The 21,044-nt window shown below is 40.3% G+C and overlaps 1 protein-coding gene across 1 annotated transcript; it reads right to left on the bottom strand.

Annotated features, from left to right (window-relative positions):
- Positions 1-277: 277 nt before the first annotated feature.
- TMEM18 (transmembrane protein 18) lies at positions 278-13,087 on the bottom strand. Its single transcript, XM_058801506.1, is given in 7 exon segments — positions 278-1,041; positions 1,134-1,227; positions 2,100-2,154; positions 2,767-2,887; positions 3,089-3,203; positions 3,205-3,395; positions 12,857-13,087. Coding segments are annotated over 7 exon segments (897 nt in total). The 3' UTR covers positions 278-951.
- Positions 13,088-21,044: the final 7,957 nt, after the last annotated feature.

Raw genomic sequence — 21,044 nt, 5'->3', positions numbered from 1 at the left:
TACAACTTTTACTAAATATGGACAGTCTCCACTGTGTCCACACCCCTTCTCCAATTAAACTCAATTCAATAAAAACAGGCTACTTGAAGCAAAACTAAAGCCTTCTTCATTTTTAACTATTTGTAATTTTCAGTTATTTATTTTAAAAAAGCATTAAAAAGGGAACAAATTGTGCATAACATTACTACGTTTCTTCCCTTTTTTCCTGTTCTATAAGAAGCATAAAACAATCAAATTTTCATTCAGTTTTGAAAAATGTATTTATCTAGAAGCCTTAAAAACATGAAGTATAAATAGAAAGAAATGCAGAGATAATTTTTAATTATTTACACAAATTAAACTTGGAAAATTTGCCAAACTGGGAATTTTAACAAGACAAAAAGGAAAAAGTCTGATTAAAAATGAATACAAATCAATTCAATTTAAGATACAGTAAGTGGATAGTTTTATTTATAAAATGCTACTGGCACACAGTACACACAGGAAGTATGAAACTTGATTTATAAAGAAGTGAAGTGCTTCACAGAAGCATGGATTCCTGAGTTATTCTGAATAAAATCTCTCATTTACTGTAATTCACAACACAGCTCCAATTGGCTTAAGCAGCAGAATAACTGATACTTGATAAGCACAGAATAAAGACATAGTAAAAAAATACACAGGCAAATGGAAACTGGAAGATTGTGTCTCATCAATACTAACAGCCTTGGTCATGGAGGAAAACAATCGTACACTGAAGGGCACAAGGACTTGTTAAGACTGGTTTCATAACTTCAGAGCCAATTCAAATGTACTGTAGATACCTGCTTTCACCTCAATGCCCACAGCCACAATCACAAAGTCCTCTTGACACCAGACACATAAATATTTCTGTTCCTGCATACCCTTACAGAAGGACTGATTATCCAGACAGGCATTATTACAACTGAAGAAAGAAAAAGTTTGGCACTTTCACTTCTTTTTCTCTTTTTCTACTTTCCTTCTCTGCTGTAGCATCTTTAGTTCAGTCATTACATTCAAAGTTCTGTAAACCCAGGAGACCTGAAAAGCAAGTAAACTATTAAATTCAACTAATTCATATACTTTACTTACTCATTTACTGAAAGCATCTATATCAATGAACACATACATACCACAATTATAATAGTATTCACCAGCAGTGGCGCTGAAAATACAAGTGAAATGAACATTCCTCTTGAATCAAAGTATTGGTATTTAGAAAAGAGCCTGAAAGAAATAAAAAGAAAATGAAAGACAAAGTTTTATTTAATATAGTTCACACATTCAACTTTCCCAGCAACTATTCTACAGGGATACATCATCCCACATCTTGGGATCACCAAGCATTGGCCAGCAATCTACTGGATTAAGTTAGAAGAAAAGAGGCAGTTGATACTTCTTCAGTTATAAATATTAATATCAGTCTTTCTCTTCTTTACAGTTTTACTGTGTAAAAGCTAACTAACATGACTGACTACAAGAGTGCATCACAAATCATGCTTATTCTGAAGCACCTGAAATGACTTTAGGTATTTTGCTTACTTGTATCAGAAAATATGACAAAAATAATAAATGTAGCAAAGCTGTAATTAGGTCATGTATGCCTGAAGCATGACTACAACTAGATGCCAGCATAAAGTGGTGTTAAACATGCAACTTTCAGTGACATCAGGGAAAGATTAAGTCAATGCTCAAAATATCAAAAAAATCATCAGTTTAATTCTGGAATACACATTTAGTAAAACAGGCAAATGTTAATGTTTGTTATACATAGAAGTAAGTATAAAACGCAGCAGTGGTATTTTTGGGAAGTGGTTCTTCAACTATTAAACATGAATGCCAAATCCCCTCCAAACAAACAAAGAAACAAAACCCACCGAAAAAAACCCCAAAAATCCACCATAGTTCACATTCTTCCCCCTTAACCACAGCACTCTGCTTTTCTCTCAGTTCTTTGATGAATTAGTTTACAAGCATCCATATAAACAGATTTTAAGCAGTACAATAAATGCATGCTATCATTATTATTTCTAGAAAGTATGTGATAACTATGTTGTATTGTATAGTTTCATTCAAAACATGAAAGTGAAAACATTTACCTCCAATTCATGGCTGCTAATTCATTGATATATTCAGCACAGTACACTAAGCCCACTAGAAATAAAAGAAACAAATTAGACTTGGTATTATCTTTAAAAATAAATTGCTCATAATACATGATCTAATCTAAATCCATGTGGTCTTAAACCAAAGCTAGGATGTGTTCTCTGCCAGTCAGCCATGACTGCTTTGGCTAGGCAAGGTCCCCGTGGACTCTCAGGCTGATAAACCCTGGGATAACACAACTTGTTACTGCAATGTGCAAGCCAGTCTTGGTTTTCCTCATGCCATTAGCACGGCTGGCAGCAGGGCACATGGTGAACTTGCTCCAGAAACTAAAGCTGACCGTATTCACCGAACTGCACCACTAGAACAAGGCAGAGAACAAAGCAACTGCTGGCTCTCAGTCGATTTCTTTTGTGCTTTTCCAGCACAGAACACTTCATCGGGAAGCTGCGATACACACGGCAGTGACCACGCAGTAACCTTACTCATCCCACTTCCTCACCAAGGCCAGAGCTTTAAGTCACTACTTCATACATTCTCTTGGAAATAAATGAAATACATATTTTTAGGTCATAGCAGATTGTCATCGACAGACACACGCACAGCTGGCGGGGACATACGAGCTTGCAGGCACTGCTGTGGCAGCGCACGGGCACTCACCCATGCAGAGGAAGTGGCCGACCTGCACCCGGCGGTGCTGCAGGGACGCGCAGGTGAGCAGGAAGCAGAGCAGGTGGAAGGCGGCCAGCCCCAGCAGCCAGGGCTCGGACCAGTCCGTGCTCTGCGGGCACAGGGAAAGCGGGTCAGGCAGCGGCGGGACAACGGGCGGCCACGGCGACCGAGCACGGCCGACGTCGCTCACGGACCGCGCCCCGCAGCCTTCCGTATCAGGCTCGGCAAGGAGCGCGCCCCCAGCAAAGGCCTCCCCCCTCCCCGCCGGACAGCCCCGCTCCCCCGGGCAGCCCAGCCCCGCTCCCCTCACCGCCAGCACGGCCGACAGCCCCGGCGGGCCGCGCACTGGCGGCTCCATGGCGGCGGTGGCAGCGCCGGTTCTCGCGAGACTCGGGCGGCCGCCGCTTGCCCTGCCGGGCGATGGGGCCAGGAGCGGCTCCGCCTTCCCCGAGGCGAGGGGCCCGCCGATGGTCCCGCGGTTCGGAACCCGGGCTAAGGTGGCTCCGCAAACCCCGGTGGCTCCTTCTCCTGAGGGTGCTCTGGTCGCGTGTTGAGCGGTTGGCGTCGGGCGGCCGCCACTGTCCCCGTCCGCTCTGTGGGTCCCGCTGGGCTCGGCGCTGTGGGTCCGTGGCCCAGCTCTGGTGTTAGCTTTGGTCTCCTGTCAGCAACACCCAGGGTTGGCTTTCGCGATGGAAGTGCAAGGAAGAAAGAGGTTTAAGCCGAGCTGGGAGTTCTTTAAACACAAACACAGCTGAGCTCTCCAGGCAGGAACTTGAGTGAAATGAAAACCACTTTTTCTCTCCAAGTAAAACCCACCGTGACCCCCGCCCACCTCGAGTGGCAGCGGGGCCCCCTCCTGTTACCGCCACTACAGCAGAGCTCAAGGACACATTTTTTAACTTTGGAAGTTGAAAAAAAATTAAAATATTACAATGGAAAGGGAACAAGAGACAGGTTAAGCCTCTAGTTTATAATTCCATTTGCTAAACGCTCCTAGTTTGTGTGAAAAACGCCAATCACTTGTTTTTAAAATTTTTAAAAGTTTAATAGTAATAAAATAGTTAAACACAATTAGAGTAATAACAATTTGGACAAATTGAATTAGGGCAATATGAGACAATAAAAACAAAGAGTTACGGACGTCCAGGTACCTTTTTCTGGGCATCACGAGCCCGAAAAGGGACACCCGTTAACAGAGGATTAACCCTTAACAACAATAGCCCGTTGCATATTCATACACTTCATACATGATGCATAAATTCCATTCAAACACAGGATTGTGTCTGGTCAGTGTCAACTTCTTCCTTCTAATCCTAACAGCGCCTTCTAATCCTAACAGCGCCTAACAGCGCCTCCAAGCCGGGAAGAAGTTCGTTTCTTCCGATAAGAAGGCAATAAATTCCCTTTCTCTGAAAGATCTAGGTGTCCTGTGGCTGCTATCTCGCTGCAAGCCCTTTCTGTTAAACAAAGCATCCTACATAGCATCATTTCTATTTTAACAATTATTATGACCTAAAACTATATTTAACACAGTACTTAAGAGAATTAATACAGCATTACTTTTTAACACAACACATATAATATTCATTTTAATATTTGCGAAAAGCCAGTCATAAAATACATGCATTTTTCACAGTTTGGAAGAACCACCTAAAGAGCATTTCAAACTCAGATTCCTAACAAAGCCAAATCTAATTTAAAGAATTACATCTGTTGAACGAACATTATTTTAGTATATATCTCCACATTCTGCTTTCATTGATTTTTTTTTCTGACATTTTAGTTTATCAAGCTTTGGCTTTTTTTTTTTTTCCCAAATGTTTTGAAGTGCATGTATAAGTAAAATATTTCAGATACTCTCTTAATTTAGTTTACCATAGAGCCAGATACGAGTCATCAGTGTGACCTGGTCTCTCTTCACTGTCACACATCTGCAATTTAATATGTGAGACCTGAAACGGAGGATTTTTTAAAATTTATTTTTATTTTTTTCACTTTAAGTTTTTGTTAGTCTTTTTCTCAACAAAAATAGTATCTGGAGGCTAATCAAGGCTTTCACTTTTTGAAGTGTTGTAAAATTAAGTAAGGTGATTGAAAGGTGGTAGTTACCATTATTGTCTTAAAATTAAGACTAGGGGAAAAAAAAAGATATTTTTATCCCACATTGTATATTGGAAAACAAGACTGCAATAACATGGACCTGTATGGGCTGGGGTCTGATCTGCTGGGAAGCAGCTCCGTGGAAAGGACCTGGGGGTCCTGGTGGCCAACAAGCTGCTCAGAACCAGCAGTGTGTCCTTGTGGCCAAAGAGGCCAAAGGTATCCTGGGGTGCACTGGGAAGAGCATTGCCAGCAGGTCACAGGAGGTGATCCTGTCCTTCTGCTCAGCCCTGGTGAGGCACATCTGGAGTGCTGTGCCCAGTTCTGGGCTCCTCAGGACAAGAGAGATGTGGAGCACCTGGAGTGGGTCCCACGGAGGGCTACAAAGATGATTAAGGGACTGGAACATCTCTTTTATGAGGAAAGGCTGAGGGAGCTGGGCCTGTTCAGCCTCCAGAAGAGGTGACTGAGATGGGACCTCATCAATGTCTGTCGGTATCTGAAGGGAGGGTGTCAGAAGGATGGACCAGGCTCTTCCTGGTGGTGCCCAGCAATAGGACAAGAGGCAATGGGCAGAAGCTGATGCACAGGAAGTCCCACCTGAAGATGAGGAAGAACTTCTTTACTGTGTGGGTAACCAGGCACTGGAAGAGATTGCCCGGAGAGGCTCTGGAGTCTCTATTCCTGGGGCTATTAGAACCATCTGGACACAATCCTGTGCTGTGTGCTGTAGGATTACCCTGCTTGAGTGGGGGGTTGGACCAGATTGTGGTCCATTGTGGTCCCTTCCAGCCTGACCCATTCCGTGACTTGTTTGGACAGTCTTATGGCTAATAATAAATTTTTGTGTTTTGTAAATGAGGAATGAGTTTTGTGTAATTGCTCAGTAGTTGACTTCAGAAACTGTCTGCAATAGCTGAAGGGCTTCAGTGAATGCAGGATGCAGTCATTAACTATATGAGTGGAATATGATGGTCAGGGGTGAATCTGTCATGCAGACAAAGTGGGTGGATAAGAAATTATTGCCTTACTATGGCTACAACATGCTGAATTAAAAATTACATTAATTGTAATGTAGCTGTTACTGTCAGCCACTGTAGCATCAGCAGAAACTTTCCTATAGGGAAATAGGAGTTGTTTCTTTAAGAATTTATCTTTAAGATAAAGTCAATAATGCTGTTTGTCAGCAGATGGTAGCAGATACATAAGTATTGCCAGATCTTTTGTGTAGTACATGTTCTCTTTCATTTATTTTTAGTGGAAAATGAAATGTGAACAGAAGATACTTAGAAGGCAGTGAACAGATACATTAATCTTTTATAGGGAAAAACTTGTGTATTTGTCCTTTTATATCTCCTTTGCAGAACCAGTATGTGACAATTAGAGCCTAATTTTTAGAATACTAAACATATAATAATAATAATAATAATAATAATAATAATAATAATAATAATATAAATGCTTCTGTTCTCATTATTATAAGTAACTGAAGTAGTTTGTAAAACTCCCTCTCAGTTTTCTGTTGCAAGATTCAGATTCCTATGTAATTTTCTTCTGCACTACAGTATTATCCAAGCAGTTTGGATAAAAGATAAAAAAAAAACTTGGTTGATAAAAGAAATTTTTTCTGTTTTAACAACAGAAAAATTTCATTTACTTTACATAGGAAAGGATCTAAAATCAGACATTTATCTTAAGTTTATGTTGCTGAAAAAACTAGCTAGCTGGTAAAAGTTTATGTACAATAGGATATCCCAAATTTAACTGCTAAATTATGTTCCTAGTCATAGCCCTTACACACGTTTGCTGGCAGATCATATTTTGCAGTAGTAGAAACCACACAGAAGTGCCTGTTATACTTCCTGCTGAGGGAAATTGATTCTGCAGGAGAAGATGTGAGAAGGTGTGTGAGTGAGTGAATGAGGCAGCCCCTCACCTCATCAGTCAAGGCAAAGGTACAAGGTGACCACGTGTGGGGGTTGGTGACAGGTGCTGACAGCCCAGTTTGTGTGCTTTGTAACATCCCACTGCAGAGTTCTGCTCCTGGGGACAGGGACTGCTCACCTCTGCATCTCCTGCCTGCCTCACAGCCTGCTCTCATGGAGTCCTGTGTTGTACTGGCTGTCTTCAGTAGTCTTTCCAGAGCTTTGGGAGGCATGAGCAGCTTCACTGTGAAAACACGCTGAGCCTGGGAAATGAATCTGGATAATCATTATTGCTGTGGTCACTTTCAGGGCATCATTTTTATCTGCTCTGAAGATTTTCTTTATATTCATGGTTGTGCTCAAAAGGTGCCTTAAATTTGCATTTGCTTCCAAGTACAACAGAAGTGAGCCTGAGTCTGGTTACTCACTCTAATACATGTTTCACTAAAATCCTTCACTTTCCCTGTCCTTGCCATTATAAAATAATTATTTTTGAGTGGTTCCATTATATTTTGCAGCTGCTGTCTCTTTATCTTTTTATAGTACCAGCTTTTATTGGTCATTATGTGCTTGGAAAATAAGAATAATAATCGTAGTGTGGGAAAGACTTCTTTAGAAATAGATTTTAGAACTGACTGGGTTGCTTTATGTATGTAATTTGTGAGATTCAGGTTTAGATGATGGATGCCACTTCACCCAAGCTTGAGGTTACTCCTGCTTTTGAGAATGAGTTTGACTGGATGACCTCCAGTGGTCTGACCTATATTGCTGTACACTTTGGATTTCCCAAGGATATGGACTGGGACCAGCTGGCTGGGAAGCAGCACTGCTGAGCACAGCCTGGGAAGCCTGGGGGTGCAAAAAGCTGAACATAAACCAGCAGTGTGACCTGGCAGCAAATACTGTCAGCAGTTTCTTGTATTAACAGCACACCCAGGAGATTAAGGGATTCAGTATTCATCAGGACACATCTGTATCTACCTTTGGATACTTCACATATAAGGAGAGTAGAGCTAAACGGTGAAAATTCAGCAGAGGCTGTCAAAATACTCGGGGAGTTGAAGAACTTGTGCTGGGGCAGGGGCTGAGGGAGCTGGGCTTGTTTGGCCTGGCAAGAGGTGTCTCCAGGGGAAACCCAGTAGCAACCTGACAGTGCTTATGAGGAGCTTGTAAAAAAGATGGAGCCGGGCTCTCCTGGTGTGAGAATGAGGGGCAATGCACCTAAAGTGAAGCTAGAAGTTTGGACTGGATAAAAAGAAAATAATTCTCCTCATGAGGACAGTCAAACAGTGGAAAAGGTGTCTGGAGAGGTGGGATGCCTCTTTTTTGGGGATTTTTTGACTCAGTTTGATAAAATCCTGAGCAACATGGTCTCTCCTCATAATGAATCTAGCTTTGAGCAGAAGGTTGAAATGACTTCTTAAGGTCCCTTCCAAGCTGAATTATTCTGATTAAGTGATTGCACAACTTAAAATGAGAAAAACCAACTTTTTAGTAGTGTTGACTAAACAATATTGCTTTTGCCTGGAAGTGAAATAAATACTTTTGTGTGTTTTTTTCAGAATCTTATTCCCATATTCCCTCTCTTTCATCCACTTTCTGTCAGGGCTTTTTTTCCTCATTGCAAAGTAGCTTCAGGCATCTTCATGTTTATTTTTCTTCCTCCTTTATTCTCAGACAGTACATGCAGTCTGAAATACAAATGTCTTTTTTTTTTCTCTACCTAATAACATGACCTCCTGTTAAATTATTCCACTAATCCCAACAAAGGTCTCAGAATCCTTTCAAAGCTTTACTCTATTCTGGCAAAGAAACTAGATTATTTACTTCTGTTGTGGTCTTTGTCCATTCAGGGTGGAAGAGGCCAAGTGTAGTTGCAAGAAAAAATCAGTCCTGACAGTCTCAAGTCCTGTTCTTAATTATATACTTGACTGTCTCTTTGACTCATTCTGAAGTGTTCTTCTCACAGAATTGCTGCATTGATTGTTTTTCATTTCAGAAATACCACCTCATGTCATTCCACGGGATGGTATGGAAATAAAGCACCTCTGCATTTCTTTGATGTGTGATTGCATTGCACCTGAGACAATGCAGTGCATTTAACTTGCAACACAGCTATTGTAATAAAAGGGCAAGAAGGAATAGAAGTATCTGGGTTGTGCAGGGCAACTTTCAGGATTGTATCTGATCTGATTGCAGAACTTCATGTCAGCATTGTATTTTCTCCCTCAGGCCATGCTGTTAAGGCACATCCCAGCCACTCCTACCTGTCATTCTTAACATGTAGGGGAAGTACAAGCTGCAGGGAGCAGCAGGAACAGGATCAGCAGGAGACATTTTTGTGAACACATCATTGTTCAGCCTTTTCATCTCTGAGATTAAACATTTGATCCAAATCTTGTACTTTGAGGCTCCTGCTGCTTCTTGCTTATCATCATTCTCTAATGAAAGAAGAATGAAGTGTGGAAAAATGGTGGTAATTTGGCAAGAGACAGCCAAGAGCTAGAAAGCCAGCACATCCATCTATTACTCCTGGAGCTGTCCATGGTTGTGCTTTGTGGTGTTTTGTCTATTTCATGTCCTCAGTAGTTCGTAGTTTTGTTGGTATAATGAGTCCAAATGGCTCAGCCCATCTGAGCACTTTAGTTAAGATTTGATTTTTTGGATATAGAAACTGACACACACAAATTATGTACTTTCTAATACAACAATAATTGCAAAGGTGTGAACATTTGTCCATTTAATATGTTGCAATATTGTCACAGCTCCTATCAGCTCCGTAATATCTGTGAGCTCAAAGCATATGACCAGAGAATATTCCCATTTTGAAATTTTGGGCACAGGTGGGAGCTCCACTGAAACATCTTGATTAGAAGAGTTGAGAAGCAGGCAGTTAATCCTCCTCCAGCTTTTTTGTAGTTTGAAGTTTTACAGATTCATAGGTTATTCCACAATGCTGTTTCCTCATAACTGGTGGGAAATGTCTCTAGCTGTATTCCTGACTGAATGGGGGTGTTGCTGTCTTGATGATGTTTTGAATTGTTCACACACTGCTGTTCAATATGTGATATATGTATTTTAATTCAAGGTTATCTCCCATAATAGCACACCAGTGCTGACAAGTCCACTGTTGGGAAGATTATGACAGAGGTTTTAGGCACTATTCTGTACATGGATTTTATATGACCCTTCTGTATCAGAGATTCAAAATATCTATATCATCAGAGATTTTGATTTATGAGTATTTCCCAGTTTTGTAGGTGTCTGTGGTAGGGACAGAGATTTGCAACTTCCCTATGAGCTGAGATGTCATCTTTGTACAAGGATGTAGGTGGACGTTTTGAGGCACTGAAAAAGAAAATATATGAGAGATAAATCAGCAAAAACATTTAAGAAGCTAACACACAGCATATCTGGAAAGTCTGAGAGAAAAGTCAAGTTGCACAAATTCCAGGACAATGTGAATGCAAGAAGGAGACCACACAGAATATTTTGGGCAAAGACTAATTTTTAGACATACAGACTGAAGAATTGCAGACCTAACTCTTGAATTCTTAGTTGCATGCCTGTTGTTTGCAATCTGTTCTGTTCTGATAAAATAAAGGAATTCAGCAAGAAATATGTATATGTCCAGTAACCATATCCTGTACTTCCTTCCTGGAAAAGTATTCTACAACTGGAGATCCTCTCCTCCAGCTCCGTCCTCCCATTTTTATGTTCTGTGTCCAGTCTTTCCATGCCCTGCTTGTACAATAATCAGTACTGCCAGAAAGTAAGATAATAGTCATTTGTTTAAAAAAGAAAAATATTTGAAAAAAGAAAAAATTATCCCCTGCAGTGCCTTTTGGTGGCATACTGGAAAATACAAAATGAGAAAGAAAAAGTACAGCAGAGGAAAGACAATGACAAAATATGGTCACAGCTGGGGCACCACTAAAAATCCATTTTAGAGCCTACATTATCAATTAAAGGACAACGCCTCTCTGTGTGCTTGACCTCACACATAGCAGTATGAGGAATGGCAGCATTCACCCTTTTGCAGTGTACATTGCAACACCCTTTCCTTGTTACTGCTGTTTTCTCTGGTTTCCAATTAAATTTACCTTGCTTAAAAACATACTCTCCTAATATGTTGCCAGATCCTGCATTTACATGAGTATGTGTAACACGCATTCACAGAGGGACAGGGAGAGAAACTGTTTCACTGTTGTCCTAATGAAAACAAATAAATGTGTGATCACATGGAAGTAGCTGCTCTGCCTTCCTTGCCCCTTGTCCCTTATCCCTGACAGAGTCAAGCTGCATGGCTTCACGGTGTCATTAGCTGTTGCTAGGAGAAAGATGCAGGCAGAGATCTTTTTCTTAAAGATTAAGTCTCATCTGTCACCACTAGCAGTAGATAGTAAATCTTCCAGATGTCCTGAACCACTGGAATTAACTGTCTCTCACCAGTACAGTATTGAGTCAAAGTCAGGGCTCTAGCATTATCAAATCCCTTCAAAAATGCTCATATGGAGACTCCAGGGTATTGGGATGTTTTCACTGGGGAGAGTGGTTTATCTCTCTCTTTTCCAACACCTTTGAATATCTCTCAAGAGGGTCCTCTGATCTCTTCCAAGCTTCAGAAACTTTTTTTCTTCTCACAGACAAAATTCTTCAGTTCACTGTAATAGAGATGGATTTTCCTGGGTTAAGCAGGCTTAGCTTTTATCCCTTTTTTTCAAATACTGCCTTTATTTTAATTTTAACTTCATGCAATGTTGATTTGGTAGGGTGGGACTCTGCAGGGATGCCTTGTGGCGTTTACAGACTGCTATCAGATCATTCAACCTTACAATGAAATTTTGGTCCTTTCAGTGATTGAACTCACCAGAATTGGGGTGGTGACCCTCCAATAGCTCCCCTTGTTTTTGTTCGCCTGAACTGAAGATATAATGGTGGTATAAGAGCATTTACATTGATGTGTTAAATACTGTCTTAGAGTTGTCCTCTTTGGAAGTAGAAAGGCCATTTTTTGTTGGTGGTTTTTTTTTTTTTTTTGGGGGGGGGGGTTGTTTTTTTTTTTTTTTTGGAAGGTCTGTAAGCTTGTGACTGGTCTCCTATTACTTTCTTGCTCATTTTGGATTTCCTTCAACTACAGAGGAAGGACAAGGCACATAAATATTTCCAGATCTGTTGCTTGCAAATAGCAGGATGTCAGAGTTGCTGAATTCTTGCTTTAAAGGCTGTACTTTGTGTCCCCAGTAACCCTACTCTGGATTGCATCTCAGTGTGAAACTTTCTGCTTAGTTTGGGAGAGAAACAGCAGTGTGTGCACAGGCTGAGTGCCCAAAGTGTGCTCCTTGTAACTCCAGGCACGACACTCAGCATATTCGTACCTAGGAGAAGCGATGCTTCTCAGTAAACTGTTAATGTAGATTCACCTTAACTGTTCAAGTTAAGTATGTTATCCTTAGCTAATTAACTCAGAAGTTCATCCTCACTGGAGAAAAAAAAGACTTCTAGGTGGTCTAAGGAAGAAGGCCTAAGGCAGAAGCTGGAGATATCTGTGAGACTTTCTTTCTATGGAATCATTCAGGGAGCTATTTTATTTAGCTTGTTCCTGTTTAAATTGAGGGAATTAAATACTTTTCTATGCGATAATTTGTTTTATTTGATCTGTTTAACATATAAAGGAAAAATCCAAATAGTAGTTTTATTAGCTGTTAACTACTAATCTGCTGGTGGGTTTTTTTTTTCAGCTATTTTTAAAGGCTCCCCTGTAGTTCTGGTGGGTTTTATTTAGTGCTGTTAAAAGGCTCCTTTTATGGACAGTGGACTTTATGCACTAACTGGTACAACAATTTTGTTTGTCAGTGTCCAGTAGCAGATTCCTAGGGAAGAATATAAGAACAGGACAATCAGATAGTGATACTTGCCCAATAAATTCTCTCTGTATCTTCCGACTGTTTGCTTTGGAATATTGAGAGCTGGAAGAAATTCTCTGTGATTGAGATTTGAACTGAAGGTGCTAAAGGTTCAGTGCAAAACCTTAATAAATTCCTGGTGATCACCGGAAACAGGTGTAAAGAGTGCTGGTGTCCAAATACACGGGCAGTAAAGCTGATCTCGCCCTGCTGGCTGTGAGTCCGGGGGTACCGGGGTGCGCAGTGGAGGATGAGGAGGAGAAGCTGGCGTCCAGCGCCGTTTTCCTGTTGGGAAGCAGCGGCAGGTGGCGCTCGGGCTTTGCTTTTCCGCAGAACGCCGTCGCTGTTCAGGAGCGCGGAGCAGTATTCACCAAACATTCAGATGAACCAAGTTTTGTTCTACAGATCCTCATCATAATAAAAAGCCCAGCGCACCTCTTAATTGCATGGAACAACGCCTGTGCTTCCCACAGGCAATATTAATTGCTTTTTTAGCCCCTCCTGCTAAATATTTTTTGTGCACGCTGCAGACTTCTGTAGAAACCTCACTTGTTAGGGAAAAACGCAGGCAGGGTCTTTCACCTTAAAGGTTAGGAAAGCAAAAAAATGTCATCACTAAGACTTAAAAACTGTGTTAGGCATCTCTGTGGTGTCTGCTGTGAGTCAACACCCACTGCAAGTGTGTCTGTCCCATGCACAGTCTGCTGTGCTGTGCAGAGAAACAGCATCTGCTTCGGTTCATTTGTGCTGTGTCCTACAGCTGTTCCAGCACGAGAAGGAAGGCTGTGTTTGGAACATGGGAGGGCTGGTGAATAGGGGGGCAGCAGCCAAAGTTGGGGGCAAAGCCACTCTGAGCTTTCTAGCCATGCCAGGCATACAAAGCTAATCACTCACTGTGCTTATCTGTTAGTGCCCTATCACATACTTTTACTAAGCAGAATTTCTTTGTAGTGTACTTGATCACTGCTGTCTTCTAAGCACATTTATTTACTTAAGAATAATTTGAGATTGATGGCGACAAAGAAGTTCTGATCAGAGTTCTAAATGCTTGTGGATTCTGCCATGCTCCCTGGTGCAACTTAAAATGTAGACCCCAGTGGCTCTTGGTTTCTTTGTTGAGGCTGGCTCTGGAACCTCAACTTGCTGCACAGAACTGGAGAATCTCCATGTGATGATGTGATGGAGAGTAGAATCCTGGCATAAAATTTAATTTCAAAAAGGAGGAAAGACCTGACTTTCTTTCCAAGAAGAATGGTTGCAATTTTAGATAAGCAGTTTGGTTTCCTGATTTTGAATATATAATGTTCAATATACAATGTTCAATTGCGCTAAACCAGGTTTTGGCCATTGCCATGTGTTAGACGAAAGCAAATTACTACAGAGAGGTGCTGTTGGGCTGCATCCACAAGAATTCAAGTTCCTTGTGTTCTCTAATACAAGTTATGATGATGGTGTAGGGAGAAACTGCCCTAATATGAATGGAGTAATTCACATCTTTTGTAGAAGGAAAGTTTTGGTAGAGAATCAGTTAGCATGCTGTGCACAGTGGAATAAGAATTCGGATTTACTTTAGGGGTGGACATGTGCCTCTCTGGCTTATTGAGATGCATTTGAAGATTATGGAAAATCCTGTATGAAATCAGTCTTGTTGAATTCTTGTATATATTGTCAGTGGGATTAGTGCTGAAGTGCAGCCTGAACTTCCTGGATGCCCATTTCCCTGTTTGAGGAATGTTCTGGTAGGAAGAAAAGTTTAGTCTAAATATGTGGTCAAATGTAGGCAATATACAGTCATGGAAAAATAAAAATCCTAGAACTTAAGTGCACCTGAAAAATGGGACCTGAAACTTGTATTACATGAAGTTCTGTGTTTATTTTCTTTTTTGTTTTTGGTTTTTGTTTTATTTTTGTGGTTTTATTTGTTTGTTTGTTGTTATTTTTGGTTGTTTTTTTTTCTGTGATAGCCAAATGTTTCTTTTGTAAATTGAAGAAATATTTTTGATTTCCCATTATTGGTCTCCTAGAAAAGAGACTGCTGTTAACTCCTGGTTTTAAGAGTCTTCTACTATGAACATTTAAAATCTGTATTAGTTACGAGGACCAAAGGCATGAAAAAAGTGCCTGGTTAAAGTCATTAAAAAATGGACTTCTTTGGACTTCTAATTAATGCTTCTGTGGAAAAAATAGATGAACAAAAAACATTTCATGGAACATACCTGAATGTTACTGGCTAAATAAGCAGGCAATGAAAAAACAATGGAGTTTTCATGTCTTCATATTTTCTTTGGAAACTATGAATAGTTTTGCAGTGGTGTACAAAGAAAATCCATAGTAAATTAAAAAAAAATTACTAAGATAGAATGCAGCTCCATTGTATTGACATGAACTGTAAGCAATCTTAGTGATAGCTTATATGTTGTAATTAGTGGATTCACAGTGTAACAATTAACGGGAGGTGCAAGACTGAAACAATTTTAGTAATTAAAATGTTTAAAACCAGATAGAGTTAAGATATCTGCCACATGTATGTCAGTGAAAATGAAATAATGTCTGATAGAGAAAACTTAATATCAAAGGAAAGTTTTAGGCATGGGAACTTGAATTGCAATGTCAGAAAATAAGAACTGTTGACTTACTATATTGATCCTTTTAAAAATATGTGTGTGCATGAAAGTTCATGCACTTGGGGTTCTCTGCTAACAAGAAAGTTTGAGAGAAAAATGTTAATTACAGAAAACACTTTTTTCTTACAAATGTTTGCTGGAAATAAAAATTGTTAATTTAGGCTGTTGTAATAAGAGGTTTGACTATAGTAGCTGAAGGGGACAGGACTACCAAGAGCTATGCAGGCAATTCACTTTTATGGGAACTGTGTGCAAGACTACTCAGCTCTCTGATTTTACTTTTTCTCTCCAACTGCTCTCTTTAAGAAGATTTGTTTGCGGATAAACCTAAGGAGGAAGATTCCAGTGTAGGGCATTTGCTATGTAAACACTTAATGCAGCTTTTCCAGACAGATGAATAAGCAGCATGTCCAGCTGAGGTTCCTACTCAGTCAGGGTGTTGGGGATTTTCAGTTTTACAGAGCTTTCTATGTATTTGAAAGCAAAAAATCTCATTGTACTTTGTTTAGTCACCCATCTTCAACACGTATTTCTAAATACTGGAAAATCACTGAGACATTTCACTAGAGAAATGATGAGTGTAATTAAGGATTTTGAAAACTGCACTGTTCTCTCACACAATTTTTTTAAAATTTCAGTTGAATGCTATCAATGTGACATCTCCATTTCTGGATATTTTCAAAACTTGAGTGGGCAAGGCTCTGAGCAACATGACCTAACCCTGAAGTTGGCCCTGCTGAGAGTAGGAGGTTTGATTGGATGGCCTCTATGGTCCCTTTTTTGGTAAATTTTTCTATCATTGTGAAGATTCAGTTTCAGCTAATAAAATGCCTCTTTTATAAAGGAAAAGATAACTCAGTTGCATTCTGACATAAACTCTTGGCCTAAGACATAGATAACATTTTTTCCATAAACAAATACTTTAAGAATTTTTCTCCTTGATTTTCTAAATGAGTCCTTTCTGCAAAGTTATATATTTTCCTTCACCTTGATGATGATTAGTGTTTCTTGAATAAGATTTTTTTAAAGAAAAGACTTTCACAGTCAAGTCAATACCCATGAATCTGCCTTTGTTAGTCATGAAATATTCCATTTGCTTTTCATGCATATCCTAATTTCTTTCCACTTTTATATATATATATATATATTAGAGGACACTTTTCTTATGCAGGGAGAGAGATAATTTTTTTTAATTTTTTTTTTTTGTGATACATTTGGAAATACCACAAATTTCATACCAAGGGACTGTTCCCAAAGAAGCCATTTAGGAGTCAATGTCTGAGAAGGGGTGGGAGAAAAGACTATGGTGAGGACACCATGCAGCTTCCAGGATCAGATACCAGAGGAGGAGGAGCTGGCATGGTGACAGCTGTGAGAGCTTCTTCAGCCTCACCCAAGAGCCTTTAAACAGGTTGTGATCAGCTTTGAGAAAATGCAGTTCCTGGTAATCCTGTTGAAATGTGTTGTGATAGTTTTATCCCCTGGCTCCCCTCAGCAACTGATCCGACACAGGAGTGACAGTCCAGTGTGTATCAGTTCCTCATAATACTGGTAGATTCAGAGTTTGAATAGAGCCTAGACCCAGGTCAAGACATTCCCAGTCCTTCAGATCCTAGGCTGAGTATTCTTAGCATCATTTTAGAAACTGGCAGGCTTTTATAATAGATAACACATTAACTAGAAAATTACTCTGGCAGTTCTTAAGCACCACTTTTACTGAAGTCAAGTGTTGCCACTCATAAAAATAATAGCAAAGGATGTTTAGGATTACACTTAAGAATTACATTTTAAAGGCTGTTATGGGAACTGAAAATAATTTATATTAAAAATTACAATTTAAAGCAGAAGAATCAATTCAAAAGCTAAGTCTATAAAAGCTGTTCTGGCAATTTTTTGTCATCAAGATGAAGTCAGTATCATCGTCAGTTCAGAAAAAGTGAAAAATTACTGTTAATTTATAGTGTTATCCAGTGCCATCCAAAAGCTAACAGTACAACCCAAACATACACTGAGACAATGACAGATTGTAATTACTAATGCTTCATCCTGAATAAACCCACGCATTCTCTTCTTTCCTTGTAATGAGAGAGCAGTTCTAAATTTTCTCGGTGGGGAGAAGGCATGCACCAAACTTATTTATTTCTGCTAGTTTGCCTAAAGCAAGCTCAATGCTGTAAAATTTAAACCAGAAAGCTACGAAGAACACTGGAGAGATTAGCAGAATGTGAAGAGCTGGCAGCTTGCCAGTTGTCTGCTGTGTTTAGTATTCATAGCACCCCAGTTTCAGTGGTTTCATCATTGTGAGTGAGATGAAGTTGTAAAGTATTAAAAAGTGATTTAATTTTTTTCTATGATAATTTTAATAGAGTACTGAGAATGGGGTGCTGTTGTGATTTAAAGTAACAGCTTATCAAATGCAATGTAGTGTAGTGTTGCCAGCTCTTCGTTCTTGCAGAGGGGACATGGATTAATGTTATCTGTTGAAGTTTTTACACACTCTGGTGCTAGACAGGAATGTGCCATTGCTAAAGGAGCTCAGAAACATAAGAGGCTCTAACAAATTTGGGGCAAGATGGAGAGGAGGTGGCAAAAGCCACAATGTGGCACACAGGAGGTGAAGAGGAGGAAGCAAAAAGAAAGCATTATTTAAGGACTAGGACAAAGGGCTTAGAAACAAAACCAAAATGAAAAAAAGACCTAAGCATCAATAGATTAAAACTAGGTATCCCATGGATGATTTTCAAATTTATGCAGCCCTCCAGAGCTGCCAAAGAGTAGAAATTATTTAAACAGAAAGAAGCTGGGTAGAGAGGACTATGGCCTCAACCAGAATCACCCATGTACCTGCCATGCTGCAAGATTTTTCCTTTTTTAATGAAACCGATGCTTTTGAAAACCTTCATTTTGCATCATCATTCACTTTTCCATGGTCAAGCACTGTGGTGGGCTGACTATGGCCGGCTGCCAGGCACCCACCCAGCCACTGCCATTCCCAGTCCTCAACAGGACAGGGGGAGAAAATAAAATAGAAAACCTCAAGAGTCAAGATACAGACAAGGAGATGGATTACTTAGCAATTATTATCAAGGGAAAAACAGACTCATCTTCAGGAAAATTAATTTATTGTCCATTAGAGTTGGATGGAGAGAAATAAAGACAAAAATAAAACAATTCCCTTCTATCCCCTTCTTCCCACGTTCAATTTCACTCCTTCTTTCCTGGCTCCTCTATGTCCTTCTTTCCACACACTGAACAGTACAGGAGGATGGGGAATAAGGACTGTAGTCAGTTCATAACACTTCATTTCTGTGCCTCCTTCCTCCACGTCTCCCTTGTTCCAGCATGGATTCTGTCATGGGCTGCAGTCCTTTGGGATAAACCCACTCCTGCATGGCCTCTCCAGTCTGCAGTTCATTCAGAGCACATCCCTGGGCTCTGGCCCAGTGTCTGCCATGGCTGCAGGGTGGTTAATCTGCTCTGACATGATCATCTGGATGCTGCAGGGTGCCAGCCTGCTTCCCCATGGTCTTCTGCATGGGCTGCAGGGGAATCTCTGCTCCATTCCTGCCTGCTTCTCTCACCTTGCTGTCTGCAGGGCTGTTTCTCACACATCTTCCCTACCATTCTACTGCACAGTGGTTTTTGCCCTTCCTTAAATGTATTCTGCTAGGGATGCTGCCATTGTGGCTCTGGGGCTCAGCTGTGCCCTATGGTGAATTGTTTGGAGCCATCTGAACTTGATGTGTCCCACACAGGACAGCCCTGTCCTCTGCTCACAGTGATTCTTCTGCATCCCCCACTGTCCAGCACCTTGCCACATTAACCCAGTACAAGCATCAACACCTCTAGCCACTTTCTTCAAAAAATGCAGGAGACAGAGAAAGAAACAATGTATGTTGTCATAACACGCTGAGCCATGCCTGCTAGAAAAATATCAGTGTCTATGGTCTTCCCTATGGCCTAGATCTGAAAAATACAGCAGTATTGTTATTTTTTTCCAAATGGGGACAAACGCAATTGATGGAGTCATAGTACTTATCTGCATGTGGTTGATAGGGCAAATCCCCTCTCTCACTGGGTAATACAACCTTACCCAGACAGTGAAAGATCACATTGCCCGTTCAGGCATGCACTTTTCATCATGCCACAGCATGATGGAGCATTCCTTTGGTAGTCTTTCTGCAGGCAGAGATGGCTGTGAAATTTGTAAGTGCCAATGTTGTGAACACTTTATTAATAACTGGAGCCTGATTTGCTCTTCATTACGATGTGAAGATGCAGGAGAAAGATGTTACTGTGTCTACAACAGTTTCTGCAACAATTGTCCTCCCAGCCTACAGGAACTACTTGTTGCACATGTAATGCACAGGAGGAGCTCAGAATCTGAAATGCTTTTTTCAGCCTTTTTAGTAACAGTGGTGATAACTCTCACCATGATTAAAAAAAAAATCTATTAAATTACTGTTAGTGAAAATTTTAGGAAAAAAAATTACTTGTCTCATAAATCCATGATGGTTCACAGGCATTATTGTGATGCTTGCTTTCTAATTCAGCTGCTTTCTGTCTTCTCTTCTGGCCTTTGATGAGTCAGAACCCATGCAAGGACTGGCATTGTTGTATGTATAAATTAAGAATTTCCTTATTTTAGGAAGATATAGATGCCTTTTTCATTATTGCTGTAATCTTTGCTGAAGGATAATTTATGGATGAAATCTCATAACAAAACTACACATATGACAGCTGAAACTGCATGACCTTTGCTGGGAATAATATATACCTCTGTGGGACAGTGAGAGGAATGATTTCTCATGCTAACAGTGTGTATGGAAATCTGCATGGCATCTTCTGGATAGAATGGCCTGAGTAACAACAGCTGATACAACAGCAATATGAGTGAGTGAATGGAATACCCCAGACAAACTATTCTAAGGGATGTTTGCCCAAAAATCTGATACTTCTAGGAAGAAAGTAACAATGATTGAGTTTGCTTTGGATGACCTTCATAATGATTAAATTACAACAAACAAATTATCAAGATACTTTAGATAAAATAAATCAATTTGAAAACTGGAAAAAGCTTAAAAAATAAAAAAAAAAGCTTGAAAATTTGTAAATGTGGAGAAAGTTCTTGGAGTTAGTGGAAAAGAACAGCAACTTAGTAAGATGCCACGAGCATCCAGGTACTGGAGCAACAGTCTGACACAGAGACCCACACCTTAGTGTGTATGTGAACTTGTGACATCCTTTTTCATCAGTGTGTCTTGGCAGATCGTAAGGACATACACATAAAACTAGAGAACCCATATCTCCATCAGCAGCTGTGGGTAAGTATTGAGAACTTGTCCAAAAGTGAGGTTACATGGTGTGGATGCAGGAAGAAATACATGAGTAATTTAAACAGGAGCTTCAGAGGAGTGGTGAGGGTGGCAGGGAGGATAACATACCCACAGTGGTTATTAGGGGAAGACAGATCACCTTTTAAAAGCAGAAGTGACATTGGTACACAAAAAATTTGCATTTCAAGGCTAAAAAGAGGAGCAGAAACTAGAGCAGAAAGAGGAGTGTGGGACATCAGCAGAGAGAACGTTCTGGTACACAGCGGAAAACATGTAAAGGGTGAAAAAACTGGGCAAATGTAACACAGCAGTTGACAACTACTACAATGCTGGAACACATCGTTCCAGAGGAGGAGGAAGAGCCATGCTGCACTT

Source organism: Ammospiza caudacuta, chromosome 3, assembly GCF_027887145.1.
Source record: "Ammospiza caudacuta isolate bAmmCau1 chromosome 3, bAmmCau1.pri, whole genome shotgun sequence".
Classification (NCBI taxonomy): Eukaryota; Metazoa; Chordata; class Aves; order Passeriformes; family Passerellidae; genus Ammospiza; species Ammospiza caudacuta.
This window is presented reverse-complemented; position numbering and strand designations above follow the sequence as displayed.